The 24061-nt window shown below is 47.0% G+C and overlaps 1 protein-coding gene and 1 long non-coding RNA gene across 3 annotated transcripts; one reads left to right on the forward strand and one right to left on the reverse strand.

The window, feature by feature from the left end:
- The first annotated feature begins 1044 nt into the window (after nucleotides 1-1044).
- Nucleotides 1045-2656, forward strand: LOC123104956 (uncharacterized). Of its 2 annotated transcripts, XM_044526908.1 has the most exons (4): nucleotides 1045-1257; nucleotides 1361-1910; nucleotides 2037-2136; nucleotides 2238-2656. In XM_044526908.1, exons 2-4 carry the CDS (start codon nucleotides 1446-1448, stop codon nucleotides 2570-2572), a joined length of 900 nt encoding a protein of 299 aa, XP_044382843.1. In that variant the 5' UTR covers nucleotides 1045-1257; nucleotides 1361-1445; the 3' UTR covers nucleotides 2573-2656. The 2 variants fall into 2 exon arrangements, with proteins under 2 accessions (XP_044382843.1, XP_044382842.1); XM_044526907.1 differs by having other exon boundaries at nucleotides 1045-1910.
- An 11889-nt stretch (nucleotides 2657-14545) lies between these two features.
- LOC123107794 (uncharacterized) lies at nucleotides 14546-16428 on the reverse strand. The gene is made up of 3 exons (XR_006451756.1): nucleotides 16040-16428; nucleotides 15876-15964; nucleotides 14546-14877 (listed from the first exon to the last, which is right to left on the reverse strand). It is a non-coding gene; the product is annotated as an uncharacterized lncRNA (long non-coding RNA).
- Nucleotides 16429-24061: the final 7633 nt, after the last annotated feature.

Raw genomic sequence — 24061 nt, forward strand, 5'->3', positions numbered from 1 at the left:
CGATCCAGCTGGTCGGAAGACGACGTGGTGAGTACCTCCTAGTACAGGACACCGTTAGTTATGCCAGGGCGGCTTGGATGGTGGAGCGGTGGCGATTGCAATAGAGAAAAGGGGAAGGAGAGAAAATGAGAGGATGAAGGTGCGGGGTCCGGGAGGGATTTTGGTGGGGTTTTGAGTGGGCCGGGGGTGTCGGAGTCCTACGTGTCTGCTCTTCGGACTCGAGCAAAGCCTCTAGTTTGTCTCGCGTTTGCGGGAAAAAATACGTTCGGACAGCTTGATGGATCGATACAATTTTGAATTGGATGACATAACACGTTCGAACCGCATGATCCAGATGTACGCGGGCATCACACAAGCTCTCGTGACTAGTTGGGACCTCGGACTCTCCCGAGCAGGAGCCCCTTCCCACACGCTCCAGCTGGTACTAGATAGGTTCTAGAGAACCAGCATTTGGACGGACAAAAGCGCCCGATGGAGCGACGCCAAATGCAGCCCCCACGCCGCGAGAATGACAAATGTACGAACGAGCACACACTTGCCGGAAAAACTTCAAGCTTGAAACTTGAGAGTCTGTGCCCGTACCTTTCGGCGCTCCGTCCTCGTACCAGCAGGAGAGAAAACGAAGACGGCGAGCGCTTTGCGTCACGTGCCCGCGGACGAGGCCGGAGCGCCAAGGAAGGAACGCGCCGCCGCCGCACACGCGTCCGTCCGCCCGGCGGCTCGCCCGTCCACCTCGTATCGCCTTCCGCTGCCATCTCGTTCTCGTACCTGCCGTGACACACGAGCCCACGCGCGCGTCCGGCCGACCCTTCCTAACAGACGGCCAGGTTTAGACGGGCGAGCCAGCGTTCCCGCCCGGCGAAAGATCTTTCTGCCCCGGAGGCCGGAAGGAAGTTTGCGCACGAAGTTGCAGGTTCAGACAACCTTTCCTCCTTCCTCCCATCGCTCTCTCTAGCTACTCCGACGAGCGGTAGGTACATACAGCGACTCTTCGTTCCTGTCGTTTCTCGCGCCATATGACCACTACGCTGCTTAACCAGGCATCGTTTCAGAGTTTGTACTACGAGATACCAGCACGATGCCGCCGCGGCACGGAAAAAGTACGCGCGCGCGGGCACTAACACGTCAACGGAGCCCTGGGCACCGTTGGTGCGGTTCGGCGCCGCGACAAAGCTTCTCCAGCCACAGGAACGAGACGCCCGCCATTGGAATCGTCCGCTCTTGATCTTCCACACGCCCAGCTCCTTCACCGCCACGGTTCATTCGCCCCGTCTATTCTTGGAACCTTCCCCGCCTTCTAGTTGCTGCACATGTTCCATGTCATTCCTCTGAGTATTTATACGGCCTCGTGGTTCGACAGGTCCTCTGCAACAGTCAATACTTCAACTTCAACGCAACGCAGCACGGGCAACGTTGGTTGAACAAGGAGCTGACCGAGTCCAGCAATGGCGGCGAGGGCTGCATGTACCGGCCGGCTGCTCAGAGCAACCACCGCCAAGGACAGCCGTCTGCCATCGTCGTCCCCGGCGGCCAGCCGGCCGGCGTGCCGCATCCCGTCTCTCAAGTTCCCGTTCCTGTGGGACACCAAGGCGAGGCAAGGGAAGATCAGCCGCGCCGCCGAGCAGAGGGCGGCGCTGATCACCCTGGGAGCAGCCAGCGCCAGCACCACGGAGGAGAAACAACTCCTGCCGGGGGAAGCGAGCAGCGTAGATCTCCTGCTGCCTCTGGCGTACGAGGTCACCAGGAGGCTGGTGCTCAGGCAGTTCGGGGAGACGTGGCTGGCCCTCACACGGCGTCGCTGGGCCAAGGTCGCCGAGGCCGTCGTCCACCAGGGCATCGTCAGATGCCAATCGTTCACGCTCATCGGCGTCGCAGGATCGCTCCTCGGTTCAGTCCCATGTTTTCTCGAGGTAATTCCGACAAATGACCCTTTATGTCACTCACTTCTCAATCAAGTGTAACCATTTATGTGATGCAAATACTGTTCGAAATCAGGACGTCCAAGACTGATCAAACTTTTTTTTGTGACTGTATAGGGCTGTGGTATTGTTGTTGAGTCGTTCTTCTTGCAGTTCCGAGCCATGTCCCAGACAGTAGATCCAGCCGAGATCATCAAACTGCTCATCGAAGCATTAGGTACATGTTCTTCATCTGGCGTTCGCTTCAACATGAGCTTTGCGCAAACCATAGTACTCCATGTTACTAACTTGGGGACAAACTAATTCCTCTTCTTCCAGACATGTTTCTGATCGGCACTGCTCTGCTCACGTTTGCCATGGGGATGTACGGCATGTTCTACGGCTCGCAGCGCGTCCAGGAGCCCATCTACGAGAGGCTGAAGAAAGGGGCGAGGATCCGGTCCGTCACGCAGGCCAAGTCGAGGTTCGGCCACGCCGTGATCCTGCTGCTCCAGGCCGGCGTCCTCGAGAAGTTCAAGAGCGTGCCGCTCGTCACCGGCCTCGACATGACCTGCTTCGCCGGGGCCGTGCTCGCCTCCTCCGCCGGCGTCTTCCTGCTGTCCAGGCTCTCGGCGCATCCGCAGTCATGCAACAAGCAAGCCTCCTTCGCGTGAACGTGTCCGATGTCACTGCAAAACATGCAATATTCGTTTGTTCTTTCATTTCAAGTTAGCGAAGCAAGAAGTAGTACTTACTAATAGAAAAACCAAAACCTGTGATGCTCTTGTGCCTTTTTCGTCTTTTCCCTCACTGCTCGTAGCGGTTTAATTTGTAGCTTGAGAGCAATGTCAATAAAGATTCTCGGGGTAGGAAGAAAAGGTACTGCAAAAATCATTTCGGAGCGACTCTCGTACTCTTTTGTGATCAACCACGTAAAAACTCGTGGTGCGTTTCACCTTCACGTTGCCTCCCGAAATTTCAGTGGCCGCGTTCCGGCATCGACTGGGATGGGCGGCCGAGTGCTTTCGATGGCGAAGGCGTGAGTGACGGTACCTGTGGCGCCGCGGCGTCGGCTCTTCCCTATTCCGACCGCGCGCGGATTCTGCTCCGCCACTCGCCGTCGCACTGCCGCTTAGGGGAGGGAAGAGGCAGTGTGGCGCGCGCGACATCGTAACATCGGCCAACCTAGCTACCCACGCGAAGACACACACTATTGAAAAGAAAGCATCGTCGAGGTTATAACCAACCAGTATTGTCATCACTCCTCTGCGAGCCATCAATTTCGATTTCAGCATTGACGACCACCAACGCAACCCTCATCAGACAGTCTACCACCTGCGCTGGCGATGAGACACCTGAGACTTAGATGATGAACCTTGCATGAGAAAAGCGTTGAGCCAGCACCAACTAGGCCCTGCAAGCGAACATCGATCTCATGCCATCGTCACCGCTAACGCACCTCCTCCGCAACTCCGATCCACAAAGACGCGATGAGGCACGAGAACTCCTCGAACACATCGGATGATACCGACTACCAAACCCCCACCTCAACTGGTGAGGACACCACAACCATCGACAAGTCCCCAACAATTATGGGTCCTATCACAAGAAGTCGCGCCAAACTAATAAGTGACCAGATGATCGCTAAGACGCTAACTGAAGTTTACCTTGTAACCTTGATGACACAACTATGCTTTCATCCCCACTGTTGTTGGTTGAACTTGGGTATCATATAAAAGAAATCGGACAACCTATGAGCTCTTGAAGGAACCGGTTTGAAGAAAACAAGTTCCAAGTGAAGCTGATATTGTCAGACTTTAGCTCTACTATCAGTTTTTAGCTCTAATGTTTTATTGTGTCACACCCGAGAGACGGGCCATACAGGTACATCACCAGAAGCTACATCAAATTTACTCTCCAATGCAAAGAAACCTCACATCATTTGGAGTTGTCAGTCAAACGTTCTAGTCATTCTCGTGGAAGGTGTCTATGCTGTCAAGGCTTCGCGAATTTTCGAGGAGCTCTCCAACAACTCCCGAAGTTGACTGCTTATTCCCCCAAGTAAGCCACGCAAAGCTAGTTATTATTTAAACCTTTTCACACCTAGCTAAGGGGAGTTGTCTCTACTATAAAACCCATCTCCTCCATCCTTTGAGACCTTTTGTCAAACTATTCAGCTACAAGCTTATGCAGCAAGACTGCTAGAGATCTGAGAGATCCTTACTACCTTTGCTCTTGTGAGTTCATACGGATTCGCGAGAAGGAGCCTTTGGTTTCCCCTAAATCGTGCTCTACAATTTCATGTGTTTTGTGTGGGTTAGTTCCGGTTTGTGGTTTCTGCGATTGTTCAGGTAGTGGGTTGGAGTTCTTGTAGATCCGGTCAGCCATCCCCAACGTACGGGTTACATCCAACCTTGGCAGGTATAAAACTAATTACGCGGCTGCTTGCAACTAGTTATCCCTTTTGATTCGATCCTACGAAGTGAGGAGTGGGCCACCCTCGTGCATGAACTCGTTCAACGGGCTTGCACCTATCATCAAACCAACTCCACTTGAAATTGACATCGTTGCTGGACAAGAAGCCACACAACTCCGAACCAGGGTCGCCACCCGAGCATCCTCGCAACAAGCAGCGACCCACATGACCTTGGATGAAATCGAGGCAGCCATCAGTCCAGATCACTGACCATCGGTTCCTCCAGCCAGCGTGGCTCCAAGAACGATGTTCGATATAGAGCTTTGTCATCATTCGATCTGGGAAGATCTCATATCTGAGGTTTCCCCAAAACAATTATTCATGTAAAATCTCAAAGGCACATGTGGGGTTCATGACATGGTGAGAAGTTTTAGTATGCCCCCAAAAGTTGAGGAGAGTTGGGACCTACATATAAGAGATTCTCTTCCACGTCCTACTGGAGCATGAGAAGAGTACTGGCACACATGCTATCCTCCTCACTCGCCCGCCTCACCATGCCACGTGTGTGTGTCTTGTGTTTCGTGAACAACCTAAGCTCAAACATATGTCATGTGTGCTTGTTATTTTTGCTAGATGGAAATGGATAACTAATTGGTAATTAATTACGATTTTAGCAAATGCTTTACGAATAGCAACATCTGATCTAGTTGGTTTGGATTGTGGGTTGTTACCGACTCGGTCGTGGGCCTAACACCGCGTCTCCATGCCCGACCACCAATATATTGGAGGCAAATCCATTAGCAACCCTAGTCGTCACGCAAAATAGATTGCAACTACTCTACCTTCTTGCGCACAAAACAATCTTCGTTCCTCTCGTTGTTGTTACTTCTGGCCAACTCCATCAGAAGACCACTGCATGGATGCTCAGCAGAGCAGGCCTCTGAAACCAAGGGTGAGCGTTGTGGGGAGCAAACCGGTCCACAACCCGTCCTTTGTTTTGGAGTTGCTCTTAGAATTTGCTACAAATCCGGCCCAAGAACAGCATATTGCCCACTGAGTAAGGTAAAGGCCCGCCTTCACTTTGTTTCATGCTCTGCCACTGTCTAGAACCTTGTCCTTTGTGATCCTACACCAGGAAATGAGTGATAAGGATTTTGGGAGGCATCTCGGCACGACTGCCCGCAACTGTTCGACTACATCCACGACTTTGGCTACTACATCGGCCTTCCCACTGACAGCACAACACCGTGAACAAGAAGGTTGTTTGAGCCTCTTCCGCCGACATGACTTTTGCCTCTCCGAAAGGAGGGTATGATATATTCATCCCTCTATTTTTTTCTCATGTGTTAGCCGTACTCACTCTTATCATGGATGTTCCTATTCTATGTTTCGTTTATACATGGAGGGCATTGGTTTTTCTTCCCCGTGTCTTCTTCTTATGCTTGGTCATCCACGTCTCGCTTCGTCATAACTACAGCATAAGGGAAAAACAAGATCTAGGGTAAACGCTCATCACAACTCCATCGTCTGGCGGGATTTGGCTCATCGCATTGAGATTTTTTGTGGTATTACTAAGGTAGAGATCCATGACGAACCTCTACTGCATTCGCAACCACCTACTCTTTTTTCTCATCACTTGATGTTGGATGCCTCTGTTTCCAGGGTTTTGTGCGACCCTTCATTGATCCTTGATCTTCCGCCTCACCTCTCTGATACCGCAAAAAATAAACTTGACTTTTCCATGCTATTTTGGACTCGATAAAACAGAATCTACAGGTATCAAACAACATATTGGCAGGATCGATGGCAAGTTTCTCACAACACGATCGGCTCACAAAGCATTGTGGGAGTCCAAATTGGTGGACCTCTTCGCCACAGCCATCTAGAGAAATTTTGCACCCAACAAATGAAGGCCCTTCTTATGGCTCGCCCACAAGAATCATCTCTTCATCAACGACTTTCATTTCAGGAGAGGCATTGCAAAGATTAGCGCCCCTTCTGCCCTGATCCTGAGACTACCGATCACCCACTTCTTTATTGCCCCACAATTCAATCTCTTTGGGAGGAACTCACCAGCCTATGCGGGTCTGTGTTTTTATTTTTGTTTTCAATTGATTTATGTGCTAAAACTATATTCTTAGATGTGTAATATCGACTACGCTGGCTCATGGGTCTTATATGTGTCAATTTGCACAACACTTTAGATGGGGTGACATAGGTTGAATCATGTTCATCGTGTCATCGTGATGTTGAATTTTTTTTAAAAATTACACACTTGGAAAGTATAAACTCATTGGTAGTGCTGAATATATTGAATATATCGTAACGGGGAATACAATAGTGAAAATGGTTCATAATTTGTAAGCTCAATTCACAATGTATTTCAATATTTTTTTGAAAGAAAAGCAAGTGCAACAACACCACCCCACCCCCCCCCCCCCCCGCCCCAACCCTGGCCCAAAGGGAAAATCCGATTGGGACAAAAAAACACAGATCGACCTCAACACGTGTCGACCATGTGGATGTGTACCTTCATGTCTCCATGTGTTGCCAATAGAGGCGTCAGTCGCAATCCCAGGAGTTACTTTATAACCGGTGATCTTTTTTCATGTGTTTTTCATCCCTTTTTCACTTATAATTTTATCTTTTGCTTGTTTTTCCTATTTCTATTGACATTTTTATAAACAAAATACCATAACAAATATTCTGACACACATGAGCAAAATTTATTCAAATATATTTCTCAAAAAATCTCCAAATAAACATTTTTTAAAATACATTGATATTTTTTTGTAGAAAGTTTTTTAAGCATGAAATGGAATATGCATGTATTTGGTCATTTATAATTTTGCCATATACTCCCACCATCCCATAATATAAGAGTATTTTGGAGATTTTCTTTTAAATAAGGGTTGCGCCAGCAGCTGTCCCATTATCATTTCGCTTAGGCTGATCCACCGTGCTCCCAAACGCGGCAAATATGAAATCCCTGGGATATATAAACTTGTCGCATGTTCTGGCAAACAGGACAGTCTCACACACTAAAGTGGTCTTTAGGAACATGGGGGCATTGGAGCACTTTTTTTTACCACCCCAAAACAAGTGCTTAATAATTTTGAAAATTTTGTTTTTTACTTGAATACTCATACATATGGCAAAGTACCTGTGAAATTTCGCTCAATAATATGTTGTATTGTACGCTGCACAAAAAGGACATCTGTTTAAAATCAACAAAAAAAACAAGCCCCACGTTTGCATTTTGTTTTTTTATCTCTCACATGCAAGCAGGTATATTGGTGAAATTTTGGTCGTCATAATTATGCTGCACCACTATACATGCATGTACCCAAAAATTTAGATTTTTTAAAGACATACAAATCCATTTTTTTGAATTGCAAATAAACATGCTCCAATCCCTGTGTTCAGATGTCACTTTTCGGCCGACAGACACACTTTTTGCGTAGTAAGCTGACCCAACAAGATTTGGTACAATTTTTCATTTCATTTTTCTATTACCTTTATTTCTTCTAGTTTTGGATATGTATCTATGTTTCTTTTTTTCTCTTTCTATTTTCTAATATTATATAAATATTCTATTTTAAACTTTCATTTTCAAGAACAATAGTTTCTAAAAAATGAAAAATTCTTTTAAATACAAGAAATTTATTTTGAATTGTATACATATTTCCTTTCATGATTGTGAATATTATTTTTTTAAAGTGAACATTCTTTATTCAATAATAAGAATTTTCATAAAATATGTGTAACTTTTGACATGATTAAAATATTTACGTTGAGATACATGAACATATTTTCCATAATATATAATAATTTTATTGTTTAATAAATGTTTTACTATGCTTTCATACTATGTGAAAATATATTTTTGGATTTACAAAAGGTAAAACAACAAGGTGCTGACGGGCGCCATTGGTAGCCCACCCATGTTGAAACACAAGAAAGGGGGTGAGGGAATCTCATACTCATCACTTACAAATTTTTAAGAAGTGTTCACAATTTTATTGGATTTTTATGTGAATATAAGAAAAATTTCATACTTCAGAAATTATTCATGATAAGTTTAGAATAATTCATGATAAGTTTAGAAAACTTCATAAATTTCAAAAGATAGATTTGAAAACAATTGTGAAGTTATAAGAAATTCGCATATTTTAGGAAAAAATGTAAAATAAAATAAAAAGGAAAACAAAAAAGGAAAAGAAGAAAGGAAGTAAACTATTGAAAATTACAAGAAACAATCACAGCTCGTACTGAATGAGAATTGAGTCCCTACCGAGTGATGGTGGGTGGACTCTCACAGTTTTAAATAGCGGAGATACCGGTCGCTATTGTGTCGGCAATAGCGACCGCTATTGCTCAAATTAAATGACATTACTTTTTTTCTTAATGGTCTACAAATATGCATAATAAGCTAGTGTTTTTACAAATTCCCTACCCGTACATAGTGCAAGCAATATCGCATGATATGCGCATTCCGCTACGCGGAACCCAATCCGCTACCATCCTGCTATCCGCTATTTAAAACCATATGGACTAAAAGATAGCCGACTTGAAGAAAAAATTAAATAGGCTGGTAGCAGATTCCTATGACGCGATCTTGCAAAGTTAAATGAGCCGGCCCTATAGAGCATTTGGGTACGCGACTCCTACGAATTACTCTTTATCCTTTGCTACAAGTGAATAATAGGGGATTACGGGAGCGCATATCTCTCACTTATAGCGAGACATAGAGTAGCCTCGCCTTAAGCCAGCACTTGATTGGATCGGCTAAGCACGCTGGAGGCCACAGGCCTCCAAAGCCCTCTTGTTTCACTGTTATTCGTTCAAATATTTTGTTTTAGTTTTTAGATTTCTTATTGTTTTACTTTTGTTTATACGTCCAAATATTCACAATATATATCTTATAAAAACATTTTAAACAATTATTTTGAAAATGTTAATAATGCTAATGTTTTTGATATATGCTAAACATGTATACATTAAATGTACAATGTGTATGGAAAAAAGTATAGAACTAAATTAATGTCAATTTTGAAAAGTGTTAATACGTATATGGAAAACGTTTAACATGTATACAAACAATGTAAAATGTGCATGGAAAAAAGTAGAAACAAATCAATACAAATTTTAAACAAATCTTAATGATGTATTTAAAAAATGTTAAACCGATATATAAATAATATTCTTAATGCAACGTAAAATGTAGCTAGGGACACGAAGAATACCAATAAAAATGAAAAAAAATGAAGAAAGGAAGTAAGAAAAAAAACCAATGCAACGTGAGAATGAAACAACAGAAAATGAAAGAAAAAAACACCAATAATAACCATGAAAGAAATAAAAATAAATTAGTGAAATACAAGAAAATAGAAGGAAAAAAATGATGAAACCTGTGAAAAAGTAAAGAAAACTAAAAAGAAAAACAACCAATGAAACCGACAAAGAAAACGAGAAATAAAAAAACATATAACAAAGAATAAAAACCAGTGAAAACAAAGAAAACCGAAGTATAAGAAGAAACGAAAAGGGAAATAGAAAAAAAAGGTAAAGGAATGAAAATCTCAGTGATAATACAAAAGAAAACAAGAAAAAACTTGAAAAACTGCCCCCAAACAGTGTAAACCATACAAAAGATAAACCACACAGAAAAAACCTGGCCAAAACAGTGAAAACCGGGCAAAAGAATAAAAAAACACAGAGAGAAAAACAAAACGCAAGAAATGCTACAGCGAAATCTTGCTTGGAAAGAAGTCCACTAACCCAACCACCAAAAGAGAAAACTGCTCAAGAAATCTACGGCAAATAAAATGGGTCACACACCTTAAAAATGGTAAAATGTGTTACTACCGGATTTTCTCTTTTCTTTAGTTGACTACCGGAATTGAAAGTGGTCGACATGTGGCTGCTCTCATCGATCGTCTTGAACACAGGTCACACCTGTCCGCAATGCATGGTTTCCACATTTCAAGCGTGAAATGCTGCGCGATTTTCAGTGTGAAGTATGAACATGGGTACAGTTTCATAGGTTGAAATTTACGTTGGCTGGATACGTACCCAGAGAAAGAGTTGATCAAGAGAACCTGCAGCTGGAATTGACAGGAACTGGATTCCCACTCGTACGTCGGTGCGTGCATGCATGCTGCTACTGAAAGATAAACCTTGGTCGTGGTGGGTAAGTAAGCGCCTTTAACGTGCAAGCTGTGGACTTGGAAGCTCGATAATAATCCCTTCCATGTGTAAATACTAAGAAGACTAGGCCCGTAAGGGTTCGATTTTTCTGGTTTTTTCGGAATTTTTTTTACGCCTGCCGATTGAGCGACACGTGTGCATGGTGGCTTTCATGAAGTGGTTGGTCTCTTCTCTCTTGGACTGTGCCTGTTTCTTCTAGAGCTGCATGGGCTTATCTTGTCTCATGTGAAAAGATGGTTTGACTGTATGGGCTGATTTTGTCTCATGTGAAAAAGAAATATTAGCTGCATGGCCTGGCTGGTATACGTGTGCTGCTGCATGGCTCATGCATGCATGCATGTCCACCTTTGCATATTTGTAATTCCAGGTTTGCACACGTTTGTGTTCTGGGTCCTTCTTTGCTTGCCTATAAGTAGCTCCTTGTTGTGTTCTTCTCTCATGTGTACTTTTGGGTCTCCATCTCTCCTCCTGATGCTGCCCTCCAACCTCCATCCGAGATCCCGCGGCATGCTAGGTCGCCGCTCCGGCTGGCCGGCTGGGAGGTGCGTGCCATCCTCTCCTCATGGATCTTCCTCGGCTTCGGCTCCGTCCCTGGCCTCCCAGGCGGATACATGGTGGTGGCCTCCCCATGGTCCAAGGTGGCACGCCTGCAGCTGACGCTGGATAGCTTCCTACCCTGTTGCGCTCCATCCTAATCGACTCCCCTCGGCCTTCCCCAGCTTTGGCCCTGGCAGCAGGTCCCCTCCACCTGCCCCACAGCCGCGGTTCCTGCCTCGCTACTTCAGTTTCAAGTTGTTCCTTGCGAAGGTACACATCGCATCTGCATTTCCTCTCCTCTGGTCTACGTGGTTTCCTTAAACAAGTAGATGAGTTATTAGTATTACAAGTTCATCAGATCTAAAGTTGGGTGCATATGCTACAAATTCTTAATCTAAGAAGAATATTCAGGTGTTGCGTGCAGGTCTGTGGTGAGGACACAAATTTGGGGGTCCAGGTCCTTGCGTGAATGTGCAAGGAATTTAGAGCCTGCATCTTTAATATAACATATTATATTTCTCTCCATTAAGTTGTGTTCCATTTTCTTGATGGAAGTAATTCTGGTTTAATTTCACATGATGTTTAAACAAATAAACACATGATGTGCTGAAACCTTTTTTTAGAAAAGGAGGATGACCCTCGGCCTCTGCATCTGGGCGATGCATACGGCCACTTTATTAATTATTAACACAAAACCTTACAAAGCCATACAACAGCAAGACTAAAGCCACCGTCTAAGCAACAATTGTCGCTACATCTATCCAATTGATAAAGGGGCGCAGATAGTCTGGGCCTAATACCAAACAGACATCGCAGCCAAACCTAAACATCTAAGACCTAAGGTCCCAACCAGAACGCCTGCCGGGTATAGGGCACCTACCAGTCCGGCGCACTCCTCAACCTATGAGGCCGCCGCAGCCACCTGCCACAAATCCATCTTCAGAGCTATACTGTTGTATGTACCGTGCCAGGTCTCTCTGCCATCGACGCCACCACGACGCCCGACAGCATCGTCCTCCTGCGCGAGTCCATCCTCCCACAGCGAACTCCGAATCTGCACTGCGCCACGCTGTCAAGATCCGTCGCCATCAGTGTGTAGGATGAAGCACCGCTCCACCAAAGAATCCATCCTCTGTTCCCTCGATCACGTGTGTACCTCCAAAAATGACGCCCCCAAGGGAGGAACGACACCAGAGCGCCGCCGTCATCCGATCATCCGAGCTAGGGTTTCCCCCGGAGGTAGCAGAGAGTGGCCTTGAACTTCTCCACGGCGATGACTTCAAGAAGGGAACGACGCAGATAGCGCCGCCATCGCCGGCCTTAGCAGAAGCCGAAGGCAAGTTTTCACCCAGATCAGTTCGAAGGAATCCAACTCTCGTGCACGGGCCACCGTCACCACCAGCACCACCAGGCAGACCCTGGAGTACCGGCAGATTAGCGAGCCACCGGCACCACCGCATCCAGATCGCCGGCCACACAGGGCCGCCGCCATCCCCCGCGTCGTCCGGGTCAGAGACGGAGCCGCCGACCGCGCACAGGGACCGCCGCCGCCTGCACACGCCGGAGCGCCGCCGAGGTCCCAGCGCCCGCCACCGCTTACCGACGCCAACCTCCGCCCGAGCACTGGCGCCACCGTGGAGCCATTAGATCAGGGAGGGAGACATCGCGCGCCGACCACCCTCGCGGACCCCGCCGCACGCCTGAGCGCCGGCGCCACCGCGACGCCATCAGATCAGGAGGAGGAGGAGCCCGCGCCTCGCCGCCCCCCGCAGACCACGCCGCCGCCATCGCCGCAGCGCCACCAAAGGGGAGTCCCGCAGATCCGCCGGTGACCCGACCTGCCGCCGAGCCGAGCGCCGCCGCAAGGGCCGGCCGGCCCGCGCCGCCCAGGAGCCTCGCGAGGAGGGAGGAAGCCCCGCCGCCACCGACGCACGCGCGGGCTTTGCCCGTCGGCGTCCCCTGGCGACGGCGAGGGAGAAGGACGGCGAAGGAAGGGAACGGCACGGGGGACGGGACATGATGTGCTGAATAGCTGACATACATAGGAAATGTTACATCTTGATGACTATTGCAGTACTACATTATTCTCAGGTATTTGTTGTTCCTTTTGTGATAGTTTTCTCTCTCCTAAAAGTAGAATGGATCATTTTTAATCCTTTGAGCAAGGTTGCCCAAAGTAGGGCGCTCAGCCATTGAGGCATTATCAATTTCTTTAAGAAGCTTCACAAAATCTTCTCTTATACTAAAAAGATCTAATGTAGGTTTGTTAGCCTTATAGGGTACTATATACTGAAGACATGATATTAAATATACAGTACATTGCACTGTGAAGTGAGTATCTATATACTTTCGTTTCGGAAAAAAGTATGTATATACTATCCACACATGATTGCCATTTTTAGAGCTGTCGCTGGGATCATCATGGATTGGGATGCATTCTGATAATAAGATATTAGGGTATTGATATGTGATCTGTATGTCACACTTGACTTCATCATCCTTTGTTTTCAGATGTATTCTTTAGGCATACACTAATGTGGCAGCTTGGTCATATTCTGTAGCTAATTTAGTCACCACAATACTCGGATTTTTTTTCCCGACTCTCAGTATAAAGAACTTCCACTTGCCATCTCTATATGGATTTTCTTTTTGCTACTGATGATTTTGGCTAAGGGTTTTTCGGCTTTCCTCTCTATATGGATATGCTTTTTTCAGGTTAGTAGTTTAGGAGTTTTTTTCAACACTGGCTTTTGGAAGTTATGCTCGCTTCACCAGTAGGTCTTAACAAGGACATAATTAATTCTCGGTTGGTAATTAGAAAAAAAATTGTTGGAGAAAACATATCTTTTGCGTAGTTATTGCTTCTGAATTTTACTAATCTTTTTTCATTTTCTTTTTTTTCCAGGTTAGTAGTATGGGAGTTCCTATCAAGACTGACATTTGGAAGTTATGCTAGCTTCATCAGTTATACAAAACTAGACTCAATGTAATTTATTTTGGTGCTTGCAATGAGTATTAGACAGAGGGATGATGAACACATACTTCACCCAGTGTATAGCCATGGTGACAAAAAAAATTAGACAGAAAAACTCGGTCTGTATGGTGTTTGTGATGATGCTATCAATTCACTAAACGCTAAAATGCCAGGTTGTGAGTGTCAAATCTAGCAAACTAATTTTCTTTATTGCTTTTTATCCAAACAGAAGTATTAGTCTATTCTGTGCCAAGAGTCTTACTGTCAAAAGAATATATGGTAGCATCAGATTGCCTCCATCAGATAGAACAATGGCTAATAAACTCATTTTATTACTGTATAGCCATGGTGACAAACAATTGGATAATAAGAAATAATTCGCTCAAATATTCTCAGCAGAGATACTGTTGCGGTCTATACGAAAAAAATTGTTACCTATTTAATTAAACAGAAAACTCTGTCATTCATGGCAACAGATGCTAAACAATCAGACTACCTGACAGAAAAGTATATATACAACAGTTAAATTTCTTCATTCCAAAAATAGATGATGTAGCGGTAGATGTTGATCGTACAAGAACACGAGGATGACAAAGATAAATTAATAACATATATTATCATCACGGGTTGATCTAACTGGTGGTAATTTTTCTTTGCAATGAAAACAAAGTGGAATGAAACGATTCAAACAACCAAAAAGAAGGAAACAAATGATGCTTACGGATCTGAATGAGTTAGGTCGCTCCACTACTTGCAAGTAATAGGCAGATCCAGCGACTCAGTGGCAGAGCTACTGCTCGACAAAGCCAGGCCGCCGCCCTGGCTCTGCCTGGAAGTCATCACTGAAATTACAAAAAGAAATATTAAGTAATTAGTATGGTAGAGCTACTGCTCGACAACGCCAGGCGGCCGCCTTGGCTCTGCCTGGAAGTCATCACTGAAATTACAAAAAGAAATTAATTAGTATTTTTTCCATGGGCATATGACCGCCGGCCGGTTGCCTTTGTGCTCATGCCAGTGTTGTAATTGACTCTGCCACTGCAGCGACCTGGAAGAACAGCAACTGTTTGTGGAGTGGGGAATTTTTCTCTCTCAGTACGTCTCTAAATCACTGAATTGTCCCCTGGACAAATATGAGTTAAATATGTCCCGTCGACATAGGGAAGGCTTGCTATCACATACCATTTATTGGGATATCTAATATTAGTCTCATTCCAACACCACATATCCAGACCAAAGAGAAAGCTACAAATTGGATGATTGATCCCTATGAAATTGATGTCACACATATTTTATTTTGAAAAGGGTATTACCCTGGGCTCTGCAACAATGATGCACACAACCATATTATTAAACATAAATCAAGTTCCAATTACCGAGTTCCAGGCTTATTTCATCAAGTAGTTTTCTTCTACTTGAACTCAATTTCTTCAATTTCCCTGAGTCGTGAGCTTATATCAGCCGTGAGCTCATATATATTCTGCGTTGTGAACTCATTTTAGTTTTATCTATGAACTCATTAGGTGAATTCATCATGTTTTTTGGGAGATGTGAACTTATTTCATATTCATCTATGAATCATGGTTGAAGTGTTCGTATAATTCCATTCTTTTGCCACTTCTAACTACAATTCCATTGTTGTCTTTGAATAAGCTACATCAAGTGCAACAAAACAGATTGCATCAAGTAGCTTATGGACTGAAATTTGCGGTATTATTCATTTGTTGTATTGTCGATTAGTTGATTCTGGCTGTGAAACTAAACATGCCATGCTATTCTTGATGTAATTTCCAAATTGCAATCCATAATCAAGCAAAAGATTACAACAAACATGACTTACATGTTGCTTGCATTCAACATCTTCAGGACCTTCACGCGCATCCATCTCCTCCTCTGGTCGCTGCTGCCATCAAGCCACTTGCTCAGGACCTGCACAAGGCATACATCTTTTCAGCACCAGCCTCGCCACTAGAACGCTTCTACAGTAGGGAGGGCGATCTGCACCAATGCACGCACGAAACGGCAAGCACCCGTGGAGAGCTGCGCTGTCGCGCGCAGGCATGGGGGAGAACCTGCCGCGAGCTGCGGTGGCCCGCATAGGCATCCGAGGGGCGAGGATGAGCTCCGCCGGCGCCTGCAGATGTGGACGAGGACCGGCGACGAGCCGCGGTGGGTCGCGCAGGCATCAGCAAGGCGTGGGCGAGCACCGGCGGGGAGCTATGGTTACTCGCACATGCGTGGCCAAGCTAGGGCGGAGAGCTCCATTGGGTTGTGCAGGCGGCAGTGAGGCATGGCGACGAGCTAGCCCGAGAGCAATCCTATCCAACCACTCCACTCGCATTAGATAAGCTTAGATAGCATCGGGGACACTTTTGTCCTTTCAGGTGCTAGAAACGGACAAGAAAAAGAAGAGCAATGGAAAAAGGAGAAATTGCATGGTAAGAGCATCTATAGCCGGCCGCCCGGTCACGGTCCGGTCATGATTTTTTGACCCGGACGAGCGCCTTAAACTGGCCCCAAACGCTGGGTTAACCGGCACCATCCATATCCAGCCCAAATATAGGGCGGATATGGGGCGCCCGGGCATGCGCGTAACGTTGGACCCGACAGCCCGACCCCATCCTAAATTGCATCAAATCCACTAAACCCTTCGTCCTCCTCTCGCTGCCCTTCAACCTTTCCCGCACTTGGACCCTCGCCGTCCTCCACCCTTGCTCCCAATCCTCACCTCTGGTCCCCGACCCACCACGGGAGATGTCGTCAAGCCCAACCCACATCGCCGCGATGGAGACGCAGTCTGCCTTGTCCATCGACGGCGTCAATTCGTCAAGAGATAGGACGTGCGTCCAGCAGCAACTTCAACATTGTGTACATGGGAACAAACCACCAAGAACTAGCCTCATCTCTTTACCACAACATCACATAGACAAACTGAGTTGGACGATCAACATCTCATATATAAAAAGAGAACAAGAGCTTCGCAATTCTGTGTACCAACTAGATATATCATTTTCTTCTATGAACTATTTTGCAATGAATCAAATCTTGAAACGAACTACCAAATGTTACAAAAAAAGCAAATAGTTTATCAATCCATGTGGCGCGGCGTGCCGCCGCGCACTACCTGCTAGTGCTCCTCTATTTTCGTAGCTATGCGCGTCTTTCCACCAGCCCAATCTTGCCAGCCTTCAGCTGGTGTGCATGACAGCCGTGATTTTGCCTTAAGAAGCTACTCCTTGATCTTCCAGCCTCCAGCGTCGGCCAGTTTTAGCTAACCACCTTGAATGCTATCTGCGGGCCGATGCATCATTTCGTGAATGCTAACATCTCCTTGCGTGAGCGCGCGCCATTGTACCAACAACACCCAGAATGCTATCTGCGGGCCGATGCATCATTTCGTCGACCCGGTCGGGGTCTGTAACACTGTCCGGCACTGTGGCTAGCCAGGACGCCGGACGCGACGCACCTACAGTATGCATGCCGCCCTTGTCTGCAAGGCGACAGCGACGAGAGCAATTATCATGTCGATGCAGGGGTGTATGTAGTAGTACCACATTTCTCTCTCACCGCGGTGTCCGAAAATGACTCCTCGACTCCTCTCTTGGTCTGTCCAGATAACCTGGCCCGTATTCGAAAGTAAATGTGTGCGTATCAGCGTATTATCAAGGAGCTAATAGCATATGCACTATACAAACTTGACACCCGTTTGGTGCATATAAACTTTTGAAGTGTGGCAACTGGATCTACAACATGATATGAAAAAAGAAATTTCTAGATACATCCATTTTCAAGACAAGTAATTCCGAACGGAGGGAGTAGATACGTATACAGGCGTTCCGCCTACCGCTGCACTGCCTGCACAGTAGCACTGCGTGGTGGGTGAGCAGTACTAGCGGAAATCGAGGTGGTTGCATTGCAGGAGGAGTTGGGTTCCAGTTCGCCGCGAGCTGGCCGAGGACGCCAGCGCCAGCGGTGGTCCGTCCGCTCTTGTCGTGTGTCGTCGTCGTCGTCGCACGCCGTGCATGGTCGCCGATTTTCCCAGTTCTCTTGCTGAGGGGACAAGGGATCAGACAGGTCAGCATGGACGTGACCAGCAGCTGCTGTCACCTTCTCTGTCCCGGGCCACGTAGGCAATGCGACCACATGGGCCGGGCTGAGCTGGAATGTCCAGCTGTGTGCCCAGAGCCTAGACAATACTAGCAGCATCCAGAGCAGAAGAGAGCCAAACCAATCAAGCAGCTAGGCCGGCCATGCAGCACTTGCCCAGCCAATCAACCAGCGCCCAGCAGTGGCAGTTCCGCAAATACCACGTGACGGCATGGGCGTTCCCACAGTCGTCCATGGCCTTCCTGCACCACATATCCGGTCCTCCACGGACGAGTTGGACTAGGACGGGAGAGGAGAGAACGAGCTTTGCATTCTGCTGAGCCAATCATCGAGTCAGAGTCAAACGACGACGGGCCATCATCGGGCACCCGGCCGGGTCAGAGCTTCCAGGACAAGCCATGCATACTTGTCAAGCTTAACCTCAGCTTAATCCCCTGTCCAGGATCACGCCATCGTCCACCATCACAATCCGTTTACTGCTTAGCATGTGAGATACCGATGTATAACACGCCTGAGTGAAAGTATCTGTCTACGACAAAGCTAAATACCTGCAAGTGCCTGATGGGAATCGAACCCAGGACGCACAGGCTCCGCATGCTCCCATCAACCAACAAGCTACAGCATCTTAGTTGTTCAAACTGAAAAACATAAGAACTTAACCTTTTATACCTTGTAGTGTCAAAATAAAAGTTGTGCTAATTCCAGAATTTTTTTGCTGGGAGCTAGAGACAAACTCCAGACTCGAGAATTGTGACGAGGGACATGATTTTTTTTTTGAAGAATTGTTGCGTGGTGTAGTACTTGCGCCAATTCCTAAAGCTCGACTGGAAGTTAGCGATAGATCTGTACGACCTGATCGTTGCTCGTTGTGGATCGCACGACCCCAAACACCCCGTCCGGATCGCACGCACAACCCACGTATATCCCGACGCTGGCCCGTTCCCTCTTCCTTTTTTCCCCGATGCAGGCCCGTTCCCACTACTTTTTTTCCTCACATCATCACATCCCATCGGCCCATGTTCCTAAATTAAGAGGACCATTTACCGATCGCATCCTTGCACACGTTCCAAAAAAAATTAATAGCTTCCTGTGCTGGATAAGAATCGAACCCTGTTCCTCAAGTAGTAATTTCTACAGACACAAACCACTAGCCCAGCTTCAGACTTGTTGTTTTTGAAACAAGTTTACATGATACTTGTTCTTGGTTCATACGAATTTGAACCATTAAAAAATAGTGGTCCGGTCAATGATTTCCCCACTAACGTGATTCTTTTGACCTCATTTTTTTGTTGAAACATCCCGCAATAATGTTGTGTGAATAACGTGGTCACTAACGCACCGCGGACCTGATAACTTACACACAAACACCCCGATAACTCACACATCACATACCTGATAATTTATGTACCCTGGTCTTGATAAATTTGTCGGGAGGGAGGGGTGATCAAGTATGCCTCGACAACTTTCGTGTGAATAGCATGGTAACTCACACATCGGAGACCCGATAACTTATGCCCCCCGGTCCTGGTACTTTTCGTGAGGGAGGGGTGATGAAATATACCCTCAATAACTTTTATGTGAGTTGCTCGGTAACTCACACCTCGTAGACCTGGTAACTAATGCACCCCAACCTTTTGGTAAATTTGGTGACTCAGTGGGGGGACGGTGGTTGATGAAATATATATTTTGGTAATTTTTTGTGTGAATAACATGATAATTCACACATTGCAGACCTGAGAACTTATGTGCCCCAGTCCTGGTAACTTTTGACAACGATGGTGAGGGGTGGGGGAGGGTTGTTGATGAAATATACCTTCGGTAACCTTTTTATCAATATCATGGTAACTTACACATCATAGACCTGATAACTTGGTTTGGGGGGGGGGGGGGGGGGGTTGATGAAATATATCATTGATAACTTTTTGTGTGAATAACATGATAACTCACACATCTCAACCCTGATAACTTATGTGCCCCAGTCTTTTTGGTAAATTTGGTGACCATGTGAGGGGAGGGTGGTTGATGAAATATACCCTTGGTAACTTTTTGTGTGAATAACATGATAACTCACACATCACAGTCCTGATAACTTATGTGCCCCAGTCCTAATAACTTTGACGACGGTGGTGAGTGATGGGGGAGGGTTGTTGACGAAATATACCTCCGGTAACTTTTTTGTCAATATCATGGTAACTCACACATCATAGACTGATAACTTTGGTGTGTGTGGGGGGGGTGAGGGGTGGTGATCAAGTATCCCCCAGTAACTTTCATGTGAATAGCATGGTAACTCACACATCGGAGACCTGAAACTTATGCATCCGTACTTTTTGCGAGGGAGGGGTGATGAAATATATCCCCGATAAGTTTTATGTGAATAGCACGGTAACTCACACCTTGTAGACCTGATAACTAATATACCCCACTCGTTGGTAAATTCGGTGACTGGGTGGGCGGAGGGTGGTTGATGAAATATATGGTAATTTTTTGTGTGAATAACATGATAACTCACACATCGCAGACCTGATAACTTATGTGCCCCAGTCCTGGTAAGTTTGGCGACGATGGTGAGGAGTGCTGGAGGGTTGTTGATGCAATATACCTCGTTAAATTTTTTGTCAATATCATGGTAACTCACACATCATAGACCTGATAACGTAGGTATAAACAACGCGGTAACTTTATACCCGGATAAAAATTTATTGAATCATACCCCGGTTCATTATGTGCAAATAGAACGGTAATGTATGCATCCGGGAGCTGATAACTTAGATATAAATACCACGGTAAATTTGACCCGGGGGGAAGAAGTTGTTTAAAACACATCTCCGGCACTTCTGTATAAATAACATGTTAATATACATATAACATAACTGATAACTTTACAGTAACTTTTGACCAAAAAAGTGATCAAAACATGTCAACGGGAGATCTAGTTTTGAAGTTCTCATCATGGTGGATTTTTTATGTGAAAACGATTTTTCAATCAAAAATGACAGTTTGAGCTATAAAACATCTTCAAAATAGTGAGAATTTACAATTACATCAGGTTTTCTGTGCTCTATTGTTTTTGCATGAGGAGAGAATGTTGGAGGAGCAATTTTTATGCCCCGGTAATTTTCATGTAAACATGATGGTAACTGACGTACCACACAGGTGATAACTTATTTAGTCTAGGTCTGGTAACTTTTCACCAGAAAAAAAATCATCAAAACATACCAACATGGGATCTAGTTTTGAAGGTTTCGTCGCGACGAATCTTTTATGTGAAAACGGTTTTTCAATCGAACCTACGGTTTGAGCCTACAAAACATTTTGAAGTTCAATTTCTAATGGAATCTTTGCTGACATCATCTTCTTTTCTTATCTACATGCATGCATTGTTAATTGGGTTTAATAGGACATGCACTCCATGCAAACCAAAGATATGTGTATGGGAGATTGCACCGCAACGCTGCATGCGAGATTGCACCTAGATGTGAAGCGTTGTTTCAGCCATCGAAGGGATCGTGCGGATCTGATGGTTAGCGACCAGCCGACTGGTGGTTAGTCGCTTCCATCTGTCTATCAGTGTGAGAGAATGTTCCGATCTGTTATCTGTACCATTATCAATGTGAGAGAGCCCAACTTGAGTTGCTCCATCGACACAGGCGAAACATGTTCCCCACACAACACCTGCAACTCAGGCATGATCTGCAGCACCGGAGACACAACCTCGGTGGATGCCTCCCCACGAAGTCCGGCAACACAAGGGGCGTCGAGCTAGACCCAACACAAGGCGAGAAGCTACCAAAGAGCTCCGTATCCGCCTCATCCATGAAGCCAACAGAAGACTCAACCACGGGAGCCTGTGCAAGGGGGAGCCTTTGCAGAGTAGCCTCCGCGCGCTCCAGAAAGCTCCCAATACGCACCATCCAGCCTTGCAAGGAGTCGGCGACCTCGCGAAGCGGATTAATTGCCTCCTCCATCTGTGAGGAAGTCATGCAATGAAGATCAGATCCTAGCAACTTCGAGTGCACCCCTAGAGCAGACTGGAGGGTCACATCTATCGGGACAGAAGGAGTCTTCATGTTGGACGGGGCCTTATGTTTCTCAGGTGTTGATGAAGGCACAACAATCGAAGCCCAAGAATGAGCTAGCGGACGAACAGAACTTGCAGAAGGCTGTGGCTGCACCGGCTTGCAGCCATCTCGTGCACGGTGTCCCGAGCGAAAGCATTGGTTGCACCGGATTGGATCCCTGCACTCGGCCGCTCGATGACCTTTTCCGAAGCAACGAAAACATCTATTCCAGAGCCACGCGGGCGGCCGGGGGCGCTGATAAGGCATGAAAGCCAAAGATGGCTGAGGTGCCAGTCGTGCACTGCGGGACTGGACAAGCTTCCAGCCTGCAGCGTTCTCCACGAGTCCCACGCATGTCGCATCCGGCCCGACGAGGAAGTCTGCATCTGCGTCTGGACCAGAGACCAGGGGCTGGAGCTCAACAGGGCAACAGGTGGTCGGCCGCCGCCCAGGCAGGCCAGCTGTGTCGGCGACCCGTCAATGGTCTCTGGCCCCTCCACGATGACGTCCTCAGAACACAAACGTGGCTCCGGCGGCGGGGACACAGGCCCCCGATCCATACCAGGCCGGGGCGGTTGGGAGCTTGGTGACGAGCAGAGGAGGCCGGAGGGCGCCGTCGGCCGGCCGGAAGAGGCGCCGACAAGGAGGACGGGGACGGTTGGCAGAGGAGGCAGACTGGCCGGCACCGATGGCGTGCACGGGAGCTTGCGCGAGGTGGAGAAGCATCCCTGAACGGCGGGATCGGCCTTGCGGGCGGCGAGGGAGGCCGCAACGAGCGTGATGGCCGTAGTCGGAGGGGCCGCCAAAGACGGCGCGGCCGCCGTGAGCATTGGGCCGTCACGGGCGCCTGAGCAGACAGCGACGCAGCCGTTGCGGGGGGGCGGACCTTCGAGGGGCAGAAGAGAGAAGGCGCCGTGGTGGTTCCGGATCTGGTCTCGGCGGCAGCAGGGGATGCTGGAGGAAGGAGATCGGGCGGCGCCGCCGGAGACGCTCACCCGATGCAGTTGTAATTTGAGAACAGTTATACAAACGAAACTACTACACACACGGCAATTCCAGTGAACGACACGAGGACGGCAGCTAATCCAACCGCTGGAGATGTTTTGCCTTGGACTCTGATGGTGGGATATGTTATATCGTCTGCATGTCGTCCGGCCAGTGTCGTGCATGTAGCACTGCTGTTATACAAAAGGATTCCTACTCGTCTTTGTCAAGGGAGAGTACTGCTTACCCGCCCGCTCCAGCTGCACAGTAGTACTAGTAGCACTGCATCGTTGCGGTTGAAAACGGCAGCTACACTGGGTTGGTGTATAGGACAGTCGGTGGTTTCATTTCATTTGGGTTCCAGTTCGCAACGAGCTGGCCGGCCGCGCTGGTCTAGTCTAATCGAGCTGGTATAGTACGTAGTACTTTTTTTGCTCGTTTCATGCATGCACCGATGGTTGTGAGGGTAGAAGAAAGAGTTGACAGAACAACCGGTGCATGCCTACTCGTCTCGCTCGTTGTTTCACGCGCCCAACATGCAGGGCGTACGACATCTGTTCATTCACATTAATTAAACTGAGTTGTGTGCATAGAACCCTATAGACACATGCAGAAAAAGAGATTCAAAATCAGTTTAGTAGGCCTGATTACACGAGCGCGGCGTGCATCACTCTCCCAGTGGCAGATCCGCGAATACCCCGCGACGGCATGGGCTATACCATACCACCACACCTAGACGGGCCTAGCGCCTTACATGAGTTGAGCTTTCATGGCTTCACCCGCCAGCCCAGCCCACCTGCTCCTTGCAACTCCCCGCTGTTGCTAGGCGCTTCATTTCGTACGTGCCAGCTGAGCCACTACTCAAGCCTCGAGG

This window comes from Triticum aestivum, chromosome 5A (assembly GCF_018294505.1).
Source record: "Triticum aestivum cultivar Chinese Spring chromosome 5A, IWGSC CS RefSeq v2.1, whole genome shotgun sequence".
NCBI lineage: Eukaryota > Viridiplantae > Streptophyta > Magnoliopsida > Poales > Poaceae > Triticum > Triticum aestivum.